The 19,848-nt window shown below is 54.2% G+C and overlaps 1 protein-coding gene across 1 annotated transcript; it reads right to left on the bottom strand.

Moving 5' to 3' along the window:
• Positions 1-1,740: 1,740 nt before the first annotated feature.
• Positions 1,741-5,866, bottom strand: LOC135271668 (acyl-CoA-binding protein-like). Its single transcript, XM_064369413.1, has 2 exons — positions 5,846-5,866; positions 1,741-2,148 (listed from the first exon to the last, which is right to left on the bottom strand). Exons 1-2 carry the CDS (start codon positions 5,864-5,866, stop codon positions 1,741-1,743), a joined length of 429 nt encoding a protein of 142 aa, XP_064225483.1.
• Positions 5,867-19,848: the final 13,982 nt, after the last annotated feature.

Below are 19,848 nucleotides of genomic sequence, written 5' to 3'. Positions count from 1 at the left end.
AAAGAAGAGAAAGGGGTGCCGAGCAGGCGACGGCATTGGATTCCAATCCAGTTCCATCTGACTCCAGGGTGCTGCTGTCAGTCACTGTGCTGAGGAGTCCCGGGTGTGGCCAGGACTGTACGGGTGCCTAACTCACTCCCAGGCCGGTCCTTCCTGGAAGGGGCACCATGAAGGCACAGGGCCTCTGCAGAAATAGGACGTGGGTGGAGGAACAGCGTGCTGGCTTTTTTTTCGGATAGGGTCTCACTCTGTCATCCAGGCCAGAGTGCAGTGGCATGGTCGTAGCTCACTGCTCCCTGGAAATCCAGGGCTCAAGCAATCCTCCCATCTCAGCTTTCCAGGTAGCTGGGACTATAGGTGCACATCACCATGCCTGGCTGATTTTCTTTTCTTTCTTTCTTTTTTTTTTTTGAGACTGAATTTTGCTCTTGTCGCCCAGACTGGAGTGCAGTGGCACAATCTCAGCTAATTACAATCTCCACCTCCCGGGTTCAAGCAATTCTCCTGCCTCAGTCTCCTGAGTAGCTGGGATTACAGGTGCCTACCATCACACCCAGCTAATTATTGGATTTTTAGTAGAGATGGGTTTTCACCATATTGGCCAGGCTGGTCTTGAACTCCTGACCTCAGGTGATCCACCTGCCTCGGCCTCCCAAAGTTCTGGGATTACAAGCCTGAGCCACCGCGCCTAGCGTTTTGTTTAGAGACAGGGTCTCATTGTGTTGCCCAGGCTGGCCTCGAACTCCTGGGCTCAAGTGACCCTCCTACCTTGACCTCTCACAATGCTGGGATTACAGCATGAGCATGAGCCCCCGTGCCCGGCCTGAGGGCCAGCTTCCTCTCCATGCTAGGGAGAGGAGAGCGGCTGACTTCAGAACAGCTTCTGTTACCAGCTTTGCCGTGACCAGCAGTTATTGCTTGAGAGGGTTTGGGATGCTTCTTGTTGTCGGACTGAATCCTACAGCAGGCCTGGCAGCTGGGAAACATCCCCATCCCATCGTGGGGAGGCTTGAGGCTCAAAGTCCCCCAGACCCAGAAGTCATGGGTCTTATTCCCTCACTTAGAGAGGACGAAACTGAGGCCCAGGGAGGGGAATGACCTCTGAGCGTCCTCTCCCTGTCGTGGGGACCTCTGGTCTCACCTCCAGTCTCCTTTGTTTAATTGACATTGTATTTTTAGATGGGTAATACATTCATATGGTTCAAAATTCAGTGGTGAAAAGGGTTTACTGGGAAATGTCTGTCTTTGTGATCGGCTGAATGATGTTCCCCCGAAGGTGCCCATGTCCCGATTCCTGGAACCTGTGACTATGTCACCTTATATGGCGAAAGGGAATTTGCAAATGTGATGAAGGGAAGGATCTTGAGATGGGAGATTATCCTGGATCATCCGGGTGGGCCCAAATGTAATCACAGAGGTCCTCATAAGAAGGAGGTCTGAGAGAGCCCTGCTTACCGGCTCTGAAGCTGGAGGGAGAGTGTTTTGGTCAGCGTGGGCTGCCGTAACAAAATCCCACACTGGGGTCCTCAACAATGGACGTTTCTTTCTCACCATTCTGGAGGCTGGGAAGTTCAAGATCAAGCTTGCGGCTGACTCAGTTCCCCATGATGGTTCTCTTTTTGACTTGCCGAGAGCTGCCTTCTCTTTATTATTTCTTTCTTTATTTTTATAGTAACAAATACACTTTTCATTGATCTCAGATAAAAACTAGCCAAGGAAGGTCAGTAATCATTTTAGCCCCTAACCTGTTAGAGCCGTATGGTGAACAGCCTTGAGTAGAGGGGTTATCTGGTTATTTTCCCGAATTCCCACCATCCACGGTATCAGAAAACACAAGGCCTTGTCTCCGTTTAGGATAAGCACGAGGCCTGGCGACCAGATCCCGTGTGTTTTCTTTAGCTCTGCTACTCTGTTGACGTGAGCTTTCGTGGCATCTTCCTGGGTAGGCCCTTTCAGCTCATTCCAGGCATTCCACTTGGCTTTGCCGTTGAAGTCCAGCATCCCGGGCTGTTCTGTGTTTATGTCACCCACAGCCGCTTGTCTGTAGTGGCCATAGATGAACAGCACCTCATCGTCTGCTGGCTTGGTCTTAAGGTGCTTAACTTCCTCTGCAGCTTTCTCACACTCAGCCTGAGACCTCCTGGCCGGCTTACAAGAACTCCAGGGAGCCCGAGGAAGAGGCCGGGAGCAGGAAGCAGTCTATTTTTATTTATTTATTTTTAATTATACTTTAAGTTCTGGGGTACATGTGCAGAACGTGCAGGTTTGTTACATAGGCATACACACGCCATGGTGGTTTGCTGCACCCATCAATCTGAGATCTACATTAAGTATTTCTCCTAATGCTATCCCTCCCCTAGTCCCCCACCCCGCAACAGGCCCCAGTGTGTGATGTTCCCCTCCCTGTGTCCATGTGTTCTCATTGTTCAACTCCCACCTATGAGTGAGAACATGCGGTGTTTGGTTTTCTGTTCTTGTGTCAGTTTGCTGAGAATGATGGTTTCCGGCTTCATCTATGTCCCTGCAAAGGACATGAACTCATCCTTTTTTATGGCTGCATAGTATTCCATGGTGTCTATGTGCCCCATTTTCTTTATCCAGTCTATCATTGATGGGCATGTGTGTTGGTTCCAAGTCTTTGCTATTGTAAACAGTGCTGCAGTAAACATACGTGTGCATGTGTCTTTATAGTAGAATGATTTATAATCCTTTAGGTATACACCCAGTAATGGGATTGCTGGGTCAAATGGTATTTCTAGTTCTAGATCTGTGAGGAATCACCACACTGTCTTCCACAATGGTTCAACTAATTTACACTCCCACCAACAGTGTGAAAGTGTTCCTATTTCTCCACATCCTCTCCAGCATCTGTTGCTTAGATTGTCTTGGCCATATGGGCTCTTTTTTGGTTCCATATGAACTGTAAAGTGGTTGTTTCTAATTCTGTGAAGAAGGTCATTGGTGGCTTGATGGAGATAGCATTGAATCTATAAATTATTTTGGGCAGTATGGCTGTTTTCACGATATTAATTCTTCCTATCCATGAGCATGGAATGTTTTTCCATCTGTTTGTGTCCTCTCTTATATCCCTGAGCAGTGGTTTGTAGCTCTCCTTGAAGAGATCCTTCATATCCCTTGTAAGTTATATTCCTAGATATTTTATTCTTTGTAGCAATTGTGAATGGGAGTCACTCATGATTTGGCTGTTTGTCTGTTATTGGTGTATAGGAATGCTTGTGATTTTTTGCACACTGATTTTGTATCCTGAGACTTTGCTGAAGTTGCTTATCAGTTTAAGGAAATTTTGGGCTGAGACAATGGGGTTTTCTAAATATACAATCATGTCCTCTGCAAACAGAGACAATTGGACTTCCTCTCTTTCTGTCTGAATACCCTTTATTTCTTTCTCTTGCCTGATTGCCCTGACCAGAACTTCCAATACTATGTTGAATAGGAGTGGTGAGAGAGGGCATCCTTGTCTTGTGCCAGTTTTCAAAGGGAATGCTTCCAGTTTTTCCCATTCAGTATTAGATTGGCTGTGGGTTTGTCATAAATAGCTCTTACTGTTATGAGACATGTTCCATCAATATCTAGTTTATTGAGAGTTTTTAGCATAAGGAGTGTTGAGTTTTATCAAAGGCCTTTTCTGCATCTATTGAGATAATCACATGGTTTTGTCTTTGGTTCTGTTTATGTGATGGGTTATGTTTATTCATTTGCATATGTTAAACCGGCCTTGCATCCCAGGGATGAAGATGACTTGGTCATGGTGGTGCTGCTGGATTCAGTTTACCAGTATTTTATTGAGGATTTTCTAATCGATGTTCATCAGGGATATTGGCCTGAAATTTTCTTTTTTTGTTGTGTCTCTGCCAGGTTTTGGTATCAGTGTCTGGCCTCATAAAATGAGTTAGGGAGGATTCCCTCAGTGAAGGCCGGGCGTGGTGGCTCACTCCTGTAATCCTGGCACTTTGGGAGGTGGGTGAATCACGAGGTCAGGAGTTTAAGACCATCCTGGCCAAGATGGTGAAACCCTGTCTCTACTAAAAATACAAAAATTAGGTGGGCATTGTGGCGGGCACCTGTAATCCCAGCTGCTCGGGAGACTGAGGCAGAGAACTGCTTGAGCCCGGGAGGCGGAGGTTGCAGTGAGCCAAAATCGCACCACTGCACTCCAGCCTGGGCGACAGAGTGAGACGCCATCTCAAAAAAGTAAAAATAAAAGATCAACAAAATAGACCGCTAGCCAGAATCAAATAGACTCAATAAAAAATGATAAAGGGGATATCACCACTGATCCCATAGAAATACAGACTACCATCAAGAGAATACAGACTGCCATCAGGCGCACACCACCATGTCTGGCTAATTTTTGTATTTTTTTAGTAGAGACGGGGTTTCACCATGTTGGCCAGGCTGGTCTCGAACTCCTGTCCTCAGGTGATCTGCCTGCCTCGGCCTCCCACCATACCCTACCACACTTTCTTTTTTCTATCCCCTACAAATCATAGCATGCCATACACACTCTTCTGCACCTTTCTCTTTATCCTTTGACATGTCTCAGAGCGTCAGACTCTCCTACATCAGCCTTCAAAGGCCTCTCGCTCTCTCTCCCCTCCCGTGTTCCTTCGGGCGGACGCCCCAGCACCTGTGTGTTCATTGCTGCCTTTTGCACTGTGTACCTGCAGGGTTCTGCGCGGGGAGAATCCACCTCAGGTGTTTCAAACCAAAAGGGATTTTAACATAAGGAATTAGGAATCCATAAAATCATTGGTAAAGATTCATGGGCTTGAGAGAAACAATCACTGGGAGAGAGGGAAGGTCAAAGCTTTCTGGGGCAAGGCCACGCCTCCACCACAGTCCCTGATCCTCTGCACTCCCACACCTACAAATCAGGCACTGAGGTAGCAGAAGGGGACACGCAGCCACTGCCAACTGGTGTTTCTGCTGGAACCCGCTTTCACACCCATGCAGCTGCAGAAAGACGAGAGCCTATCTTTCTTCCACTTTCCAGTTCCGCAAGAATGTGCTGATTCGCAGAGAGAAAGTCACATCCAGAGGGAACCTGGGAAATCATTTCTAGCTTTCCAACTGCTATGGTCTGAATGAACCCCCAACATTCACATGTTGAATCTGAAGTCCAATGCAATAGTGTTAAGAGGTGGGTCCTTTGGGTGGTGATTAGGTCAGGAGGGCTTCTCTCTCGTGAATGGAATTAAGACCTTTATAAAGAGGCTTTGAAGGCCGGACATGGTGGCTCACGCCTGTAATCCCAGCATTTTGGGAGGCTGAGGCTGGTGAAGTCAGGAGTTCAAGACCAGCCTGGCCAACGTGATGAAACCCCAGCTCTACTAAAAATCCAAAAAAGTAGCCAGGCATGGTGGCACACACCTGTAATGTCAGCTACTTGGGAGGCTGAGGCAGGAGAATCGCTTGAACCTGGGAGGCAGAGGTTGCAGTGAGCTGAGATTGTGCCACTGCACTCTACCCTGGGTGACACAGAGCAAGATTCCATCTCAAAAAAATAAAAAGAAAAAAAGGCTTTGTACAGTGTTCAGTTCAGCCCCTTTTCTGCCCTTCTGTCCCTTCCTCCATGTGAGGACACAGTGCTCATTCCCTCCCGAGGATACACCAAGGCACCATCCTGGAAGCAGAGAGCAGCCCTGACCGACACCAAACCCGCCAGCACCGTGGTCCTGGACTTCTCAGACTCCAGAACTGTGAGCAATACACTTCTGTTCTTTGTAAATTACCCAGACTAGGTATTTCGCTAGAGCAGCATGAATGACCAAGACACCAGCTATCTAAAAAAAAGCTCGAAGGAGCTGATTCCACTAGCCAGTACCTTGCAGGTCTTCCACGCCATGGCACCAAAAGCAGCAAAAACTTTCACCTAACACCGTGCAACTGTGCCACACACACACACACACACACGCACACACACACCCTCTCCCCAGAAGGGAAAACCTGATGTTCTGATCAGTCACTCTCCAGCTGTGAGTGGTGTTCACTCCTCTTCTGGGCAGAAATCCCATGAGGCTGATTATAAAGTCACTTATCCCCAGTGCACCCAGGACCCTCAGAGGCATAGGTATCATTTGCATTATAGACTTTTCCAACAGTGCCCCCTCGGAGTTGTGCAGTGTGCAGCCTGGACAACACTACATGGTGACCCCGTGTCCTATATTTTATGTAGAATGGTAAGGAAAAGAAAGAAGGAAATTAGTTAACATAAACAAAAATGAATAGAATAAAGGAGGAAAAGCGTGTGGTGGTCGTTCACTCTGCCATAGTTGGTATTCATAATTTCCTCCCCCCACCATCTGTCCATAGTCCCTCCCCCTCAGCCAGCACCTCATTTGGTCATGGTTCTACCCCTTGCCCGGGTAACGCCATCTCTATATAATTCCCTTTTCAACCGTCACGCTACAGGCCAGGTCGTGAGCCAAGCTTGCAATGGGAGACACCTGTGACATCGCCCCTGCCCTTGAGGGGAGGCTCAGGCACTAACACAGGCCACTGGCTGGGTGCGGTGGCTCACGCCTATAATCCCAGCACTTTGGGAGGCTGAGGTGGGCGGATCATTTGAAGTCAGGAGTTCGAGACCAGCCTGGCCAACATGGTGAACCCTCATCTCTACAAAAATACAAAAATTAGCCGGGTGTGTTGGTGTGCGCCTGTAGTCCCAGTTACTTGGGAGGCTGAGGTGGGAGAATCGCTTGAACCCAGGAGGTAGAGGTTGCAGTGAGCTGAGATCACACCACTGTACTCCGGCCTGGGTGACAGAGTGAGACTCTGTCTGGGGAAAAAGAAAAAAAAGAAAAAACACAGGCCTCCAGGGTGACAGAGCAAGACCCTGTCTTTTAAAAAAAAAAAAAAAGCCAGGCACAGTGGCTCACGCCTGTAATCCCAGCACTTTGGGAGGCTGAGGCGGGTGGATCACAAGGTCAGGAGATTGAGACCAGTGTGGTGGCACATGCCTGTAATCCTAGCTACTCGGGAGGCTGAGGCTGGGTTCATTGCTTGAACCCAGGAGGCAGAGGTTGCAGTGAGCCAAGATCGCGCCATTGCACTCCAGCCTGGCGACAGAACGAGACTCTGTCTCCAAAAAGAAAAGTGATTATCCCTAAAATAAAAAATAAAGAAAAAGAGGTGAGGTCTCACTCTGTCACCCAGGCTGGTTTACAGTGGCTCAGTCATCGCTCAGGAGCCCAGGGGACCGGGGCTGCTCAAATTCACTTCTTAGTGGAGAAGGCGTGTGACTGTGAAAAGGCCGCAGGAGGGGGCTTGTGGTGTTGGAGCGGCTCAGCCTCTCGGCTCCGGTGGTGCACACCGGCCTGGACACAGGGGATAGGGCGATATACACCAAACGCACGTCCAGCTGAGTCCGAGCACCGAGGGGAAGCCTGAATAAGGGGAGTGAGTGGTATCAGGGCCGGTGCTGGCCGTGAGTTTGGACTGTAGCTTTGGAAAATGCTGCATTTTTTTTTTTTTTGCCATTGGAGGAAACCGGGCAAAGTGTGCGCGAGGTCTTTACTCTTTCTTACAACTGCAGGTGCATCTATGATTCTCTCATAAAAGTTTCGCTGGAAAAATTCATTTCTAGTGCTGAAGTTGACTCTGGGGCTTCTCCTCGGTGCTCTGGGCAGCCCAGGCTTGTAGCAGGGGCTGGGATGGAGCTCCTGTGTGGCGCCTCCTGTGGCCGGTCTCCTCTTTCCACCCACCTCCCCGCCCAGTGGCTGCACCCAGGACTGGGGCCTTTGCCAGAGTGCAGCAAATCAGCCCACCCCTGACTAGACCAATACCCGCTCTGTCTTCTTTCAGGAGTTTATGCTGAGTAAATACCTCTGATCACTTGAATCCCATTTAAAAAAAAAAAAAAATGCCGGGCACAGTGGCTCACGCCTGTAATCCCAGCACTTTGGGAGGCAGAGGTGGGTGGATCATCTGAGGTCAGGAGTTCGAGACCACCTGACCAACATGGTGAAACCCTATCTCTACTAAAAATACAAAAATTAGCCGGGTGTGGTGTACATGCCTGTAATCCCAGCTACTCGGGAGGCTGAGGCAGGGGAATCCCTTGAACCCGGCAGGCGGAGGTTGCAGTTAGTCGAGATTGCACCAGTGCACTCCAGCCTGGGCGACAGAGCGAGACTCTGCCTAAAAAAAAAAAAAAAAAAAAAATGCTGGGGGAAGGGTGAGCTAGAAAATATAGAAAATAGTTATAAAGAAACGGGGGTTGGCTGGTTCAGCTTCCAAAGTCTAGGATTTGGTATCTGACAGTAAAAGCGGTGACCGATGCGGGGGTCTCCAGGCAGGGTCCTGAGTGCCGTGCCAGGTAAACGCTCCTGGCAGCTCTAGGGCAGGACGGCCTGTGGGTGGCTTGTCCAGCAGGGACCAGAGCGAGGGGACCCAGGGCCCGGGCCTGATGGGGTGGGGGCGCGGCGCCCTGCAGCCCAGCGGGCTCAGACGACCTGCGTCCCCCGCCGGTCCCCGGGCAGGAGGGGAGCCCGGGGTGGCGCGGGCGCACATTGATCGCTGGTGCAGACGCAGCCGCTGCGGCGCGGCCCCGGCCTCTCTGCGAGCCCGCGCCCGGCCCAGACTGTCGGGAACTCGGCCCGGCTCCGCTCGCTCGCGCTTACTGGAAACGTGCTCCCGAGCGGCGCGAGGCGCGGCGGCTGCAGCCCGGGGCCGCCCTTGGCGGAGGGCAGGGCCGAGCTGGGTACCCGGGCGCCCCAGGCTGCCGCGCCCTGCTGGGCCGCCCTGGGTGCGTGCCACCCCCGGGGACACGTCCAGTCGTGGGGGCGCCCAGGGCCTCCCAGCTCCGCGCTCCCCAGGGCGGGCAGGAGGAGGGAGGGAGGGAGCTGGGGGCAGCCCGGGGAAGCCGTTGGGCGGGTTTTCAGCAGCTGCGAGGCAAACCCGCCTCCCTTCCCGGTATCCTCGCGGCCACCCGGTGGAAGGTGGCACCGCGCCAGGGCCTGGCGGAGCGGGGGAGCGAAGCCCGCAGCCACGCCCTGCCCAGGGCGCAGGTGGGCTTGGCTGGAGGAGGTGCTGGCGGTGGGTGTGTCTCCTGGCACGGGAAGAGCCCCCGCCTGGCTGCCCCAGTCACAGAAATGTTTATTGAGCAGCTACTAGGCGAGGCGCGGCCGCTGCAGTAGGGGTGGGGGCATTTTTTATCCTTTCGGGGAAAGACTTCAGAGCGTGTATATTTGTTTGTTTATAAACCATAGGCACTTTATTACTGGGTTTATATATTATGTATCCATAAAAGTTGAGATTTAAAGAGGATAAAATAAAAAATGGAAACGGGGCTATGTTTCTTTCCATATGCCAGTGACTTGTCTTGTGCATGTGCCACTTTGGAGACCTGGGTTTAATGGCTGCATCCTGCCGGGCCCCCCACCCCCAGGCTGGAGAAAACTCCCTGGGCCACATCCTCCTGCCCCATGAGGTCCAGGGCTGAGCTGCCTTCAGGTCCCTGGTCAGCAGTGGACGGCAGCAGATGGCGGACCAGGGTAGTGAGGGTGCTTTGAGATCTGGACTGCAGTCTTGTATCTGCTGCTCACTGGCCCAGTGACCTCTCGGAGGTCAGGTTCTTCTTCTGTAAAATAAAGGAGTGGCATCTCCCTCTTGCCTAGAGGAGGGCCTGGGGGCTGCAGGCTGTCCCCCTGACCCTGCTCTGCTGCCAGATGGGCACAGACAGGCCAAGAGATGGACAGTCCTGAGTGAACCCAGAAGGCTAAGTGGTTAGGAACACACCCCAGGGGCCAGGCAGGGTCCTGTAGTGTCCTGCAGGTTCAGAGAAAGAACCCATTTATCCTGGGGTCTGGCAGAGATTATGGTTCCGGTAAAGGGTGGCCATTAGTAAAGCGTGTGTCACGCAGCCGAGGGCCTGTGGGATCCGTAGAGTTCAAGGAAGAGTTAGTGGGAGAGGAGAGTGAGGAATCAGAGCTGGTCAATCAGACAGTCAGTCAACAAACACAAACGAAGCATCACATCTGTGCCAGACACGGTTTTAGGCTGTGGACAACCAAGGAGCTTGCTCAGCAGCCTGGGGTGTCCCTGCCTGGGGTGGGCACTGCGTCTCTAAGGATCAGTGGAGTCACCTGCAGGCCAAGGTGGGGAGACCCTCAGGAGTGTGAGGGAGGCCACCCCCTGAGGTGTGGTCCCCTTCAGTTGGAGAGTGACTCAGGCCCCGCCCAGACTCCCCACTGCCTGGGTTTGGTTTGTTTAAGAACAAATTAGTCACGGAGCAGGCAGCTTTCCCGAAAATAAAATGAGAATCCCCAGGAAACAGGGAAAATGGAAGGCAGGCGGTGAGTCAGCACGTGCTGCCCCCGGGGCCTCCGGTTTCCAGCCTCCTGCACTGCTCCTCCTCCGCCTCCTGGGTCTCTCTCTCTCTAACTTTTCCTCTGGTCCCTTCCTTTTTCCCTCCTGTCCTGATGCCTCTCAGACTCACTGAGTCTCGGTCCCGCACATGCACCCACTCACTTCCTGCCCCTATCCTTTCCATCCCTGCATCTGTCCATCTGTCCAGCCTCCGTCTGTGCACCCACTGGCTCCTTCGCGTTTACAGAGCACGCACCAAGTCCAGGCACTGTGCACCATGGGAGGGAGCAGGAGGCAGAGAAGGCCTAGGCCTCCTCTCCTCCCAGAGCTCCTTCCTCTTGGAAAAGGAGACTCCTGCTGGGATGTGGCCAGCCACAGCCATGCCCTGGGCCCCTTCCCCAGCCCCTGCTACTCTGGTGGGTCCCAGGGATGGACAGAGCTGGGCCCCCAGCAGAGAACAATGCTTGAGGACCTCATTCCAAGCCTATGCCGTCTCTGCCTCCCTCCCGGCTCAGAGCACAAGGCCAAGGGCGAGTGCGTGGTGGAGTCAGAGCTTGGGGAAGCATTTCTCACCCAGCTGTATCTCCCTGGCCCAGAACAAGCCATTAAGGGGAGTGGGGCTGCAGGCTGTTTTAAATTTAAGGGACAAGTTTGGTTGTCGCTTGTTCTCTGCCTCCCCATTGCAAGCCTCCTGTGGCAGAAGGAGGCCAGGCCGTATCTTTGGAGAGGATTCCGGCCATGCCCACTTCATCCCAACCGCCTGGGGTCAGCAGGGGTTGGGCGGGGGGGGCCTCTAGGCTGCAGGGGAGACAGCAAGAGGAAGCCACTGAGGCCCCTTCACATCTGGACAAGTCCCTGGGTGCCAGGGCTCTGTGATTCTCCCCTGTCTCCCTCCTCCCCCATCTCCCAGCTAGAATCCAGGCTCTCCCACCCCCTTTAGGACCCCCTGGGGCCACTCACTTTCCGGACCCCTCTAATTTGGGCATTGGCCCCTCAGGGGCTGGGGAGGCGGCCACGTGCCCGAGTCATGGGGCTGGGCTGGGGTCTCCTGCCTCTCGGGTCACTGTCCAATCTCTGTCTGCAGCTCTCGATGAATAATTTAGTTGTTCGAATTACAGGAAAGAGCTATTTAGCTTCCCTTCCCAAATCGTTAAGAGCTGATACAAGACGCCTTGGTTCCTTCTAAGGAAAGTCCCTTTCCCAGTGAAACTGAGCCTTGTGGGCGGGGATTTCTCCCCCTCCAACTCCCCCACCAATCATTAACCAATATCCGACAGTAATAGGGTTTTTTTTTTTTTAAAGCTCAGCAATGTATATTTTAGAGTATATGTCAGTTCTTGGGAGCAGGACAGTATAATTGACCTGAAGGGTGGGGCTGTGCTGCTCTGGAAAGAGCCTTGGGGGAGCTAATGGGGACCCCAAGTCATAATTGCAGGTCCCTGGAGGGGATTTAAGATACAGGAATTAACCGGGGAAGGTGGCTCACACCTGTTATCCCAGCACTTTGGGAGGCTGAGGTGGGTGGATCACAAGGTCAGGAGTTCAAGACCAGCCTGACCAACATGGTGAAATTCCATCTCCACTAAAAATACAAAAATTAGCTGGGCGTGATGGCACATGCCTGTAATCCCAGCTACTTGGGAGGCTGAGGCAGGAGTAATTGCTTGAACCCTGGAGGTGGAGGTTGCAGTGAACTGAGTGCACCACTGCCCTCCAGCCTGGGCAACAGAGCAAGACTCCCTCTCAAAAAAAAAAAAAAAGATACAGGAAGTAGTACTTTGGGAGCCTCGGAGGAAGAGGCATGGGGTGTAAAACTGTCCAAGTGGTTCAAGAGTTCATGTGCGTATGTGCGTGTGAGTGTGCATATGTGAGAATGTGAACACTCACATGTATGTGTATGTGTGAGGGCACACACGTGTGTGCAGAGGCACGCGCATACTTGTGTGATTGTGTGTGTGTGTGTGCGTGTGTGTATGTGCATGTGTGTGCATGTGTGCATGTGTGTGAGTGTGTACGTGTTTCTAGGAGCATGTCTGCCTGAGTGGCACGGCTGGAATGTGTGGGCCGGGACCAGGTGGGGGTTTGCAGTGCAGGGACAGCACTTCTTGTTTTCAGAGCTGGGAGAGTTGGGGTGGGGAATCTGGGTAGGGCTGGCCTCCCAGTCAGGTGACTTGCAGGCAGGGAGGGGAGGGGCTTTAGGAAGTTCAGAGATGGGGAGGGAGGAACAGGGAAGGGCAAGGGTGGGGACCTTGGCTGGAAGATTCAGTGCAGAGTGAGGGACATCCAGGACTTGAGCACTCTGGATGCTAGACCCAGGGATGGCTGGAGGTGGGGCTCCCCTGGGTGAAGGAGCAGGTGGCCGTGTAAGCCAAGAGTTAGCTGTGGCTGCTGGAGGAGGGGGCTGGAGACCAGGCCGCAAGCCTCCGCCTGGCTGAAGAGGGCCAGGGGAAGGTGGACAGGCAGGGAGAGAAAAAGAGGGGAAGGAATAGGGGGTGAGCTAGCAGGTGCCACACCTTGCAGCTGTCGTGAGGAGGAGAGAGGGACGAAGGGGACCCGATGCAGTCCAGGCTGGCAGGAGGCTTGGCCTGTGCTCTGGCAGGCACACCCCGCCCCGCTGGACTAACTGGAGGAGTCTGTTCTCTGTGCCTGGCAGAGGGACGGAGGTGCTTTTCCCATGACGCCACCCATCCCAGAGCCACTTAGCCAGCAGCCTCCCCCTGGTTCCCTGACTTCCCATCTGAGCAGGCCCAGCTGGCCTCCCACATCCACTCAGGTGCCCTCCGTGTGTCTGTGCTCCGGACAGGGCCACCCAGCACAGGTGCAAGCAGCGTGAGTGGAGGGAGGGAGAGGGGGGCAGCTGCCCCCAGCCTCCTTTCTCCTCCACGCTCCCACCAGCACCTCCAGCCCACCTCTGAAACTCCACCCCAATTTTGGGGAGTCTGGAGATGATGAAGAGGGGAGGTGTTTCCAGAGCCACTCCAGCTGGTCCCAGATGCCCGGGGTGGGGCGGGGGAGCCGGGGAGGCCAGCTCTTAGCCAGCTGCCGAGGGCCCCTGGCTCTGGAAGGAAACTCAGAGACAAATAAGGGGCAGAGCAGCCCCAGCCCAGGGTTTGCAGATCTGGATTTGCAGATCCGGGCAGAGTGAGAAAAGGGCTGGGAAGGAAAAACCGACCCCTGGAATCCATCTCAGAGAAGAATCCGTCCAGGTAGAGAGGGACCCCAGCCTGGCCCCCAGCCTCACCTGTGGGAGAAGGCTGTCAGCTCCCTCTGGGGTGGGTGTGCGCGTGTCACCACCTTCCCCAGATAGAGGGCCTGGGCGGCCCTGTGAGTGCCCAGGGGTCCCCTGAGAGCCTTCTACGGTCCCAGTCTCCACAGGAGCCATAACCATGCTCCTTGGCTCCTCGTCCTCCTTGGTGGCTGTTCCTCTCCCCAGCAGAAAGCCATGTGGGGCCCAGCTGTGACCTCAGCACCCATCAGCCAGATGTGGGCCCGCCCAGGCTCCCTCGGGGGGCCGCCCTCAATCTGCTGTGTCAGCATCTCTCTCTCTGCTGTCTTCACAGAAGAGAGGTGGAGGACCCCAGGGGCCTTGCTGGTGGCAGGGGGTGGGGAGGTAGCGGGGGAGCGTGGGGGGTGGTGAGAGTTAGGGCAGCAGCCCCTCCCCAAACCCTGAGCCCTGAGCCCCAAGCCTGTCTTGGTTCTATGGGGCAAGGGAGGGGTAGTCAAGCCCCACAGAAGAGAGGCATTCCCCAGTTTCCATGGAGAAGGATGGGGGGGTGTCCTAATTTGAAGCCTTTGGCGTGTCTGCTGTTCCCAGTAGATACACAGATGGGGCCCTCTCTGTTCCTCCCAGTCCCTCCTCTCCTCCCTGCTTGCCTGGGAGGCTTGTGCAGAAGGGCACCTGGCTGGTAGCCACTGGACACAGCCCACCCCCCACACCTTGACCTCTGTCCTCTCCTGGGTGGCAATGGCAGGGCCCTCTTTGGTGTCAAGAGCTGGTGGCCTCTGTGGCCTCTGTCCCACCTGCTCCTGACACCTGCCTTCCTATCTCTGCTCCAGCTGCAGTGGAGCCTCTGCCAGGCCCGAAAGTTGTAGTCTTCTGCCCGCTGGGTTTTGAATGTGCTTCCTGTAGGCGGGTTGGGGCGGGAGGGGCAGCAAACTTTCTCTGAAAGGGCTGGGTAGTAAATATTTCAGTCTCTGCTTAGTGAGAAAGCAGCCATGGGCCACTCACAAACGAGTGACCGTGGCTGCGTTCCAACACGGCCACGTGTGCACACTGAAACTTTCATTCCGTGGAATTGTCTCATCATGAAATATTCTTTTTCTTTTGCTTTGTTTTTTAGCCACTTAAAAATGTAAATACCAGCAGGCTGCGGTGGCTCATGCCTGTAATCCCAGCACTTTGGGAGGCTGAGGCGGGAAGATCATGACGTCAGGAGTTCGAGACCAGCCTGACCAACGTGGTGAAACACCATCTCTATTAAAAATAAAACAATTAGCCCTGCAGGGTGGCGCATACCTGTAATCCCAGCTCTTCAGGAGGCTGAAGCAGGAGAATCGCTTGAGCCCAGGAGGCAGAGGTTGTAGTGAGCCAAGAATCGCTGTCTCAAAAAAAAAAAGTAAAAACCAGACAGGCACAGTGGTTCACATCTGTAATCCTAGCACTTTGGAAGGCCAAGGTGGGAGGATCACTTGAGCCCAGGAGTTCAAGACCAACCTGGATAACACAGTGGGACTCTGTCTTTACAAAAAGTAATTAGTTAGGCATGGTGGTACACACCTGTGGTCCCAGCTACTCAAGGAGGCTGAGGCAAGAGGACCCCTTGAGCCCAGGAGGTCAAGGCTGCAGTGAGCCATGATCACACCACTGTGCTCCAGCCTGGGCAACAGAGCAAGAATCTGTCTCAAAAAAATAATAAAAACTAAAATTAAAACATGTAGGCTGGGTGCCATAGCTCACATCTGTAATCCCAGCACTTTGGGAGGCCGAGGTAGGCAGACCGCTTGAGGCCAGGAGTTTGAGACCAGCCTGGCCAACATGGCAAAACCCCGTCTCTACTAAAAATATAAAAAAAATTGGCCAGATGTGGTGGCACATACCTATAGTCCCAGCTACTTGGGAGGCTGAGGCAGGAGAATCAGCTCACCTGCAGTGAGCTGAGATCGCACCAGTGCACTCCAGCCTGGGCAACAGAGAGAGACCCTGTCTCAAAAAAGAAAAAAAAAATTAAAACATGTAAAAGCATTCTTTGTGGGCTGAAGAAAAGCAGACAGCATGTTGGATTTAGCCTGGGGGCAGTGGTGGAGGTTTGCTGGCCCCTGCGCTAGGCTGGCCTGTTGGGGAACTCTCTGTCAAGCTTCAGCAGAAGCCTCCCTTCCCGGACCAGGTGAGATGCCCCCCGAGACCTGTACTGCCTCTCTCTTGGCAGGCCGCCTCGCACCCTAGCTGCTCAACCACGGTTTGTTTTGTTTTGAGACGGTCTCGTTCTGTCGCCCAGGCTGGAATGCCATGGTGCAACCATGTGTCACTGCAGCCTTGACCTCCCAGGCCCAAGCAGTCCTCCCTCCCCACCCTCCCGAGTAGCTAGGACTACAGGCAGGCACCACCACACCTGGCAAAGTTTCTCTTTCTTTCTTTCTTTTTCTTTTTCTTTTTTTTCTTTTTTTTTTTCTGAGATGGTGTCTTGCTCTGTCACCCAGGCTTAAGTGCAGTGGCGCAATCTCAGCTCACTGTAACCTCTGCCTCCCAGGTTCAAGTGATTCTCCTGCCTCAGCCTCCCAAGTAGCTGGGATTACAGGCATGCGCCACCACACCCAGCTAATTTTTGTATTTTTAGTAGAGATAGGGTTTCCCTATGTTGGCCAGGCTGGTCTCAAACTCCTGACCTCAGGTGATCCACCCACCTTGGCCTCCCAAAGTGCTGGGATTACAGGCGTGAGCCCCCACTCCCAGCCTATTATCCTCATTTTATAGGTGAGGTAGTTGAAGTCTAGAGAAGTTAAGTAACTTGTCCAGGGTCACTCAGCTGGCTGAGACAGAGGCACAAAGGGAGCCCACGCACTGTTTTCCAGGCAACTGGACTCTGCCCACGGGGCTGGGGCTTTAGGGGATGAGACTGGGCTGTGCCAGGGGTCCAGGGAGCCCAGCCTCCCTCCATCCCTGGTCTCAGGCTTGCTTGGGAACTGACAGAGGCACCCACTGACCTCCACTCTCCCAAAGGCCCCTGCCCCTCTGTGGCAGCATGCTTTATGAGTCATTTCTAGGACTGGACTCATGCCTCCTGGTCTTCAGGGCTTGAGTCCTGCCTTCTCAGTCCTCCAGGTCACAGCTAGAGTTAGTGACTCTGAATCCATAGCTCCTGGCCCAGCCTTCCTGAGCTTTCCTTCAGAACCACCACTTAACCCAGCCAGGGGCAGTGCCTGCTGTCTCCCCTGCCCCACCCCAAGCTGTGGACATGTCCCCACGGCCTCAGCCTCCAGCCAGACCGTCTCTGCTAGGCCTTCATCTCCCCATGCGTCAGAGGAGGATGACTGCCCGGCCCCCTCTCCCTCCCAGTGTCGGCCTGGGAATTGGGGTGTGCTCCCGGCCTGGCTCCGTGTACGCAGTGTGCAGTTGTGGGCTGTCTCCCAATCCGGGGGCAGCTCAGGAGGTTTCTGAGGTTGGGGATGGGGCAGCCCCCTCCTTTGGACTTGAGGCAGCGGCCCCAGGACCGGTGGGGTCACCCGGCTCAGCACTCCCTTCCAGCCCTTTCCCACAGAACATCCTGGCTTCAGGGATTCCCATCACCTCGGCCAGAGTTCATCGGAAGTCACCCTCCCTCATCCCCTGGAGGGAGGCGAGGAGAGGGACCAGGGTCATCTGGCCAAGCTGGAGGAGAAGCCTAGGGTTCTGGGGAGGGGAGCCTGGGCACGGCGGGGTCTCAGGACAGTTGGCATGGGGGTAGCTGCAACTGTAGATTTCCACAATGGACCTCACAGCTTTGGGGGCCATGAGATGACAGTGTCACCAACATCAGCGATCGTTACCTCCCAGTCAGAGGCCGAGGAAGCAGGGCCCAGCCATGGGGAGCCAGGCGGGCTCTGCTGGGGGTGCAGGCAGAGGAACTCTGAGGAACCAGGTGTGGTTCTTTAGAAGAGGCCCCAAAGCCTCCTCTTTCTTCTCTCTCCTTCCTGTGACTGCAGCTGAACTGCCCAGGGTCTCCAGCCAGGAGAGCCAATGTGGCCATGCTGGGCCCCTCCTGAAGGCCTCACTCTAGGGGCAACAGCAGCACTCTGGTATCAGTCGTGTGCAGAGCCACCTGCCAGCTGTCACCAGGAAGACGGGGACTCGTTTCCTAGGCTGGGTGCAGGGGCAATGCTAACACTTGGTAGAAAGGAAAGAGGAAGGGTAAATAGAAGGAAAGAAGGAAGGAAGGGAGGGAGGAAGGAAGGGAGGGAGGGAGGGAGGAAGGGAAGAAGGGAAGGAGGAAGGAAGGGAGGGAGGAAGGGAGGAAGGAAGGGAGGGAGGGAAGAAGGGAAGGAGGAAGGAAGGGAGGGAGGAAGGGAAGAAGGAAGGGAGGGAGGAAGGGAGGGAGGAAGGGAGGAAGAAGGAAGGAAGGAAGGGAGGAAGGAAGGAAGGGAGGAAGGAAGGGAGGAAGGAAGGAAGGGAGGAAGGAAGGAAGGGAGGAAGGAAGGAAGGGAGGAAGGAAGGGAGGGAGGAAGGGAGGAAGGAAGAGAGGAAGGAAGGGAGGAAGGGAGGGAGGAAGGGAGGGAGGGAGGAAGGGAGGGAGGAAGGGAGGAAGAAGGAAGGAAGGAAGGGAGGAAGGAAGGGAGGAAGGAAGGGAGGGAGGAAGGGAGGGAGGAAGGGAGGAAGGAAGAGAGGAAGGAAGGGAGGAAGGAAGGGAGGGAGGAAGGGAGGGAGGGAGGAAGGGAGGGAGGAAGGGAGGGAGGGAGGAAGGGAGGGAGGAAGGGAGGAAGAAGGGAGGGAGGGAGGAAGGGAGGAAGAAGGAAGGAAGGGAGGAAGGAAGGGAGGAAGGAAGGGAGGGAGGAAGGGAGGAAGAAGGAAGGGAGGGAGGAAGGGAGGGAGGAAGGAAGGGAGGGAGGAAGGGAAGAAGGGAAGGAGGAAGGAAGGGAGGGAGGAAGGGAGGAAGGAAGGGAGGGAGGAAGGGAGGAAGAAGGAAGGGAGGAAGGAAGGGAGGAAGGAAGGGAGGAAGGAAGAGAGGAAGGAAGGGAGGAAGGAAGGGAGGAAGGAAGGGAGGGAGGAAGGGAGGAAGAAGGAAGGAAGGGAGGAAGGAAAGAGGGAAGGAGGGACAGAGGGAGGGAGGGAGGAAAGACGGACAGAAGGGTAGAAAGTGGGGAGGAAGAAAGTAAGGGAGAAAGGAGAGGAAGGAAGGAGGAAGAGGGATGGGAGGGTGAGGAGGGACAGCCGCTCTGTGAGGGGCCGCGGGGCTGAGAGGCGTTGTGTGCGTGTTTGCTTATTTATCTGCTCTCTGGTGGAATTTCTCTGTCGCCCTCCCACGTGCACTTATCTATCTCCTTGCCATCTCCCTGGCGCTGGCCCCAGATCCAGCTGGATTGGCAGCCCTGTGCCCTCAGGCCCGGTTGCCTTGGCAACACCCCTTTGTTAGGCACCAGCATCTGAAAATGTCAAACTGTTTCCAGTGGGTCAGACCTGCTTCCCTCCCTTTTTTTCCCCTTCTCTTTTTTCAGTTCCAGTTGCCACTGCCCAAGTTACAAACTTCCTCTGTCTCCATGGGGATGGAGGAGGGCTGTCTCTCTTTTTCCGTCCCAAACATCTGTCTCTATAAACAGTTGTGTGCGCGGCACCTCCTCCTTCTGGGCCCAGGCTTCGGGGAGGAAATGCTTTGTTGATCTGGAGGGGATCGGTTTCCTTGCTCCTCTCTCGGGGCTGGCCCCAGAGCTGGATGGCTGCAGCCCTGGACTCCGGGAGCTCCAGGCATGTGGCCAGTGCTCATGGCTCCTCCGGGGCCAGTGAGGTTCTGCTCAGTCATCTGGTAGACCTCAGCTCTGCTTTGGTTGCTAGGTTGCCTTAGGGAGGTTACTTAAAGTCTGCTACCTCTCTGTGCGGCAGGGATTCATTGAGTGGGTAGTGAGAGATCTACAGAGTGTCGGGAGCAATTCCTGGGTCCTGGAATCAGAAAGCTCTTTAGTTCATGCTCCCAGTGATTCCACATCCTATGGTGAAGACACTATGATCATACTATGAGGATCTCCCCTTTGGGAGAATGGTCAGACACCAAGAGGTTAACTGGCCCCGGGCTTACGGGGACTTGGTGGCAGGGACGAGATTCCACCCAGGAGGCAAGCCCAGGCATCTTCCAATCTACTGGGGCCTCTATCCGAACCCTGGGCTCTCAGTTTGCAAACTGAAAAGCTTAGATTCAGTGACCTCCTTCCCAGCTTGAAACTTCTTTGATTTATTTCAGGGAAAAGGGTGGGGTGAGCTAAGAAGTTAGAAGGGATTTGCCGAGAGCCAAGGACGGGAATGTATGATGTACGAGAGAGGAGTCAGGGACGGGGACT

This window comes from Aotus nancymaae, unplaced genomic scaffold (genome assembly GCF_030222135.1).
Source record: "Aotus nancymaae isolate 86718 unplaced genomic scaffold, 86718_ANA_hifiasm-v0.15.2.pri h1tg000089l, whole genome shotgun sequence".
NCBI classification, from domain to species: domain Eukaryota; kingdom Metazoa; phylum Chordata; class Mammalia; order Primates; family Aotidae; genus Aotus; species Aotus nancymaae.
This window is presented reverse-complemented; position numbering and strand designations above follow the sequence as displayed.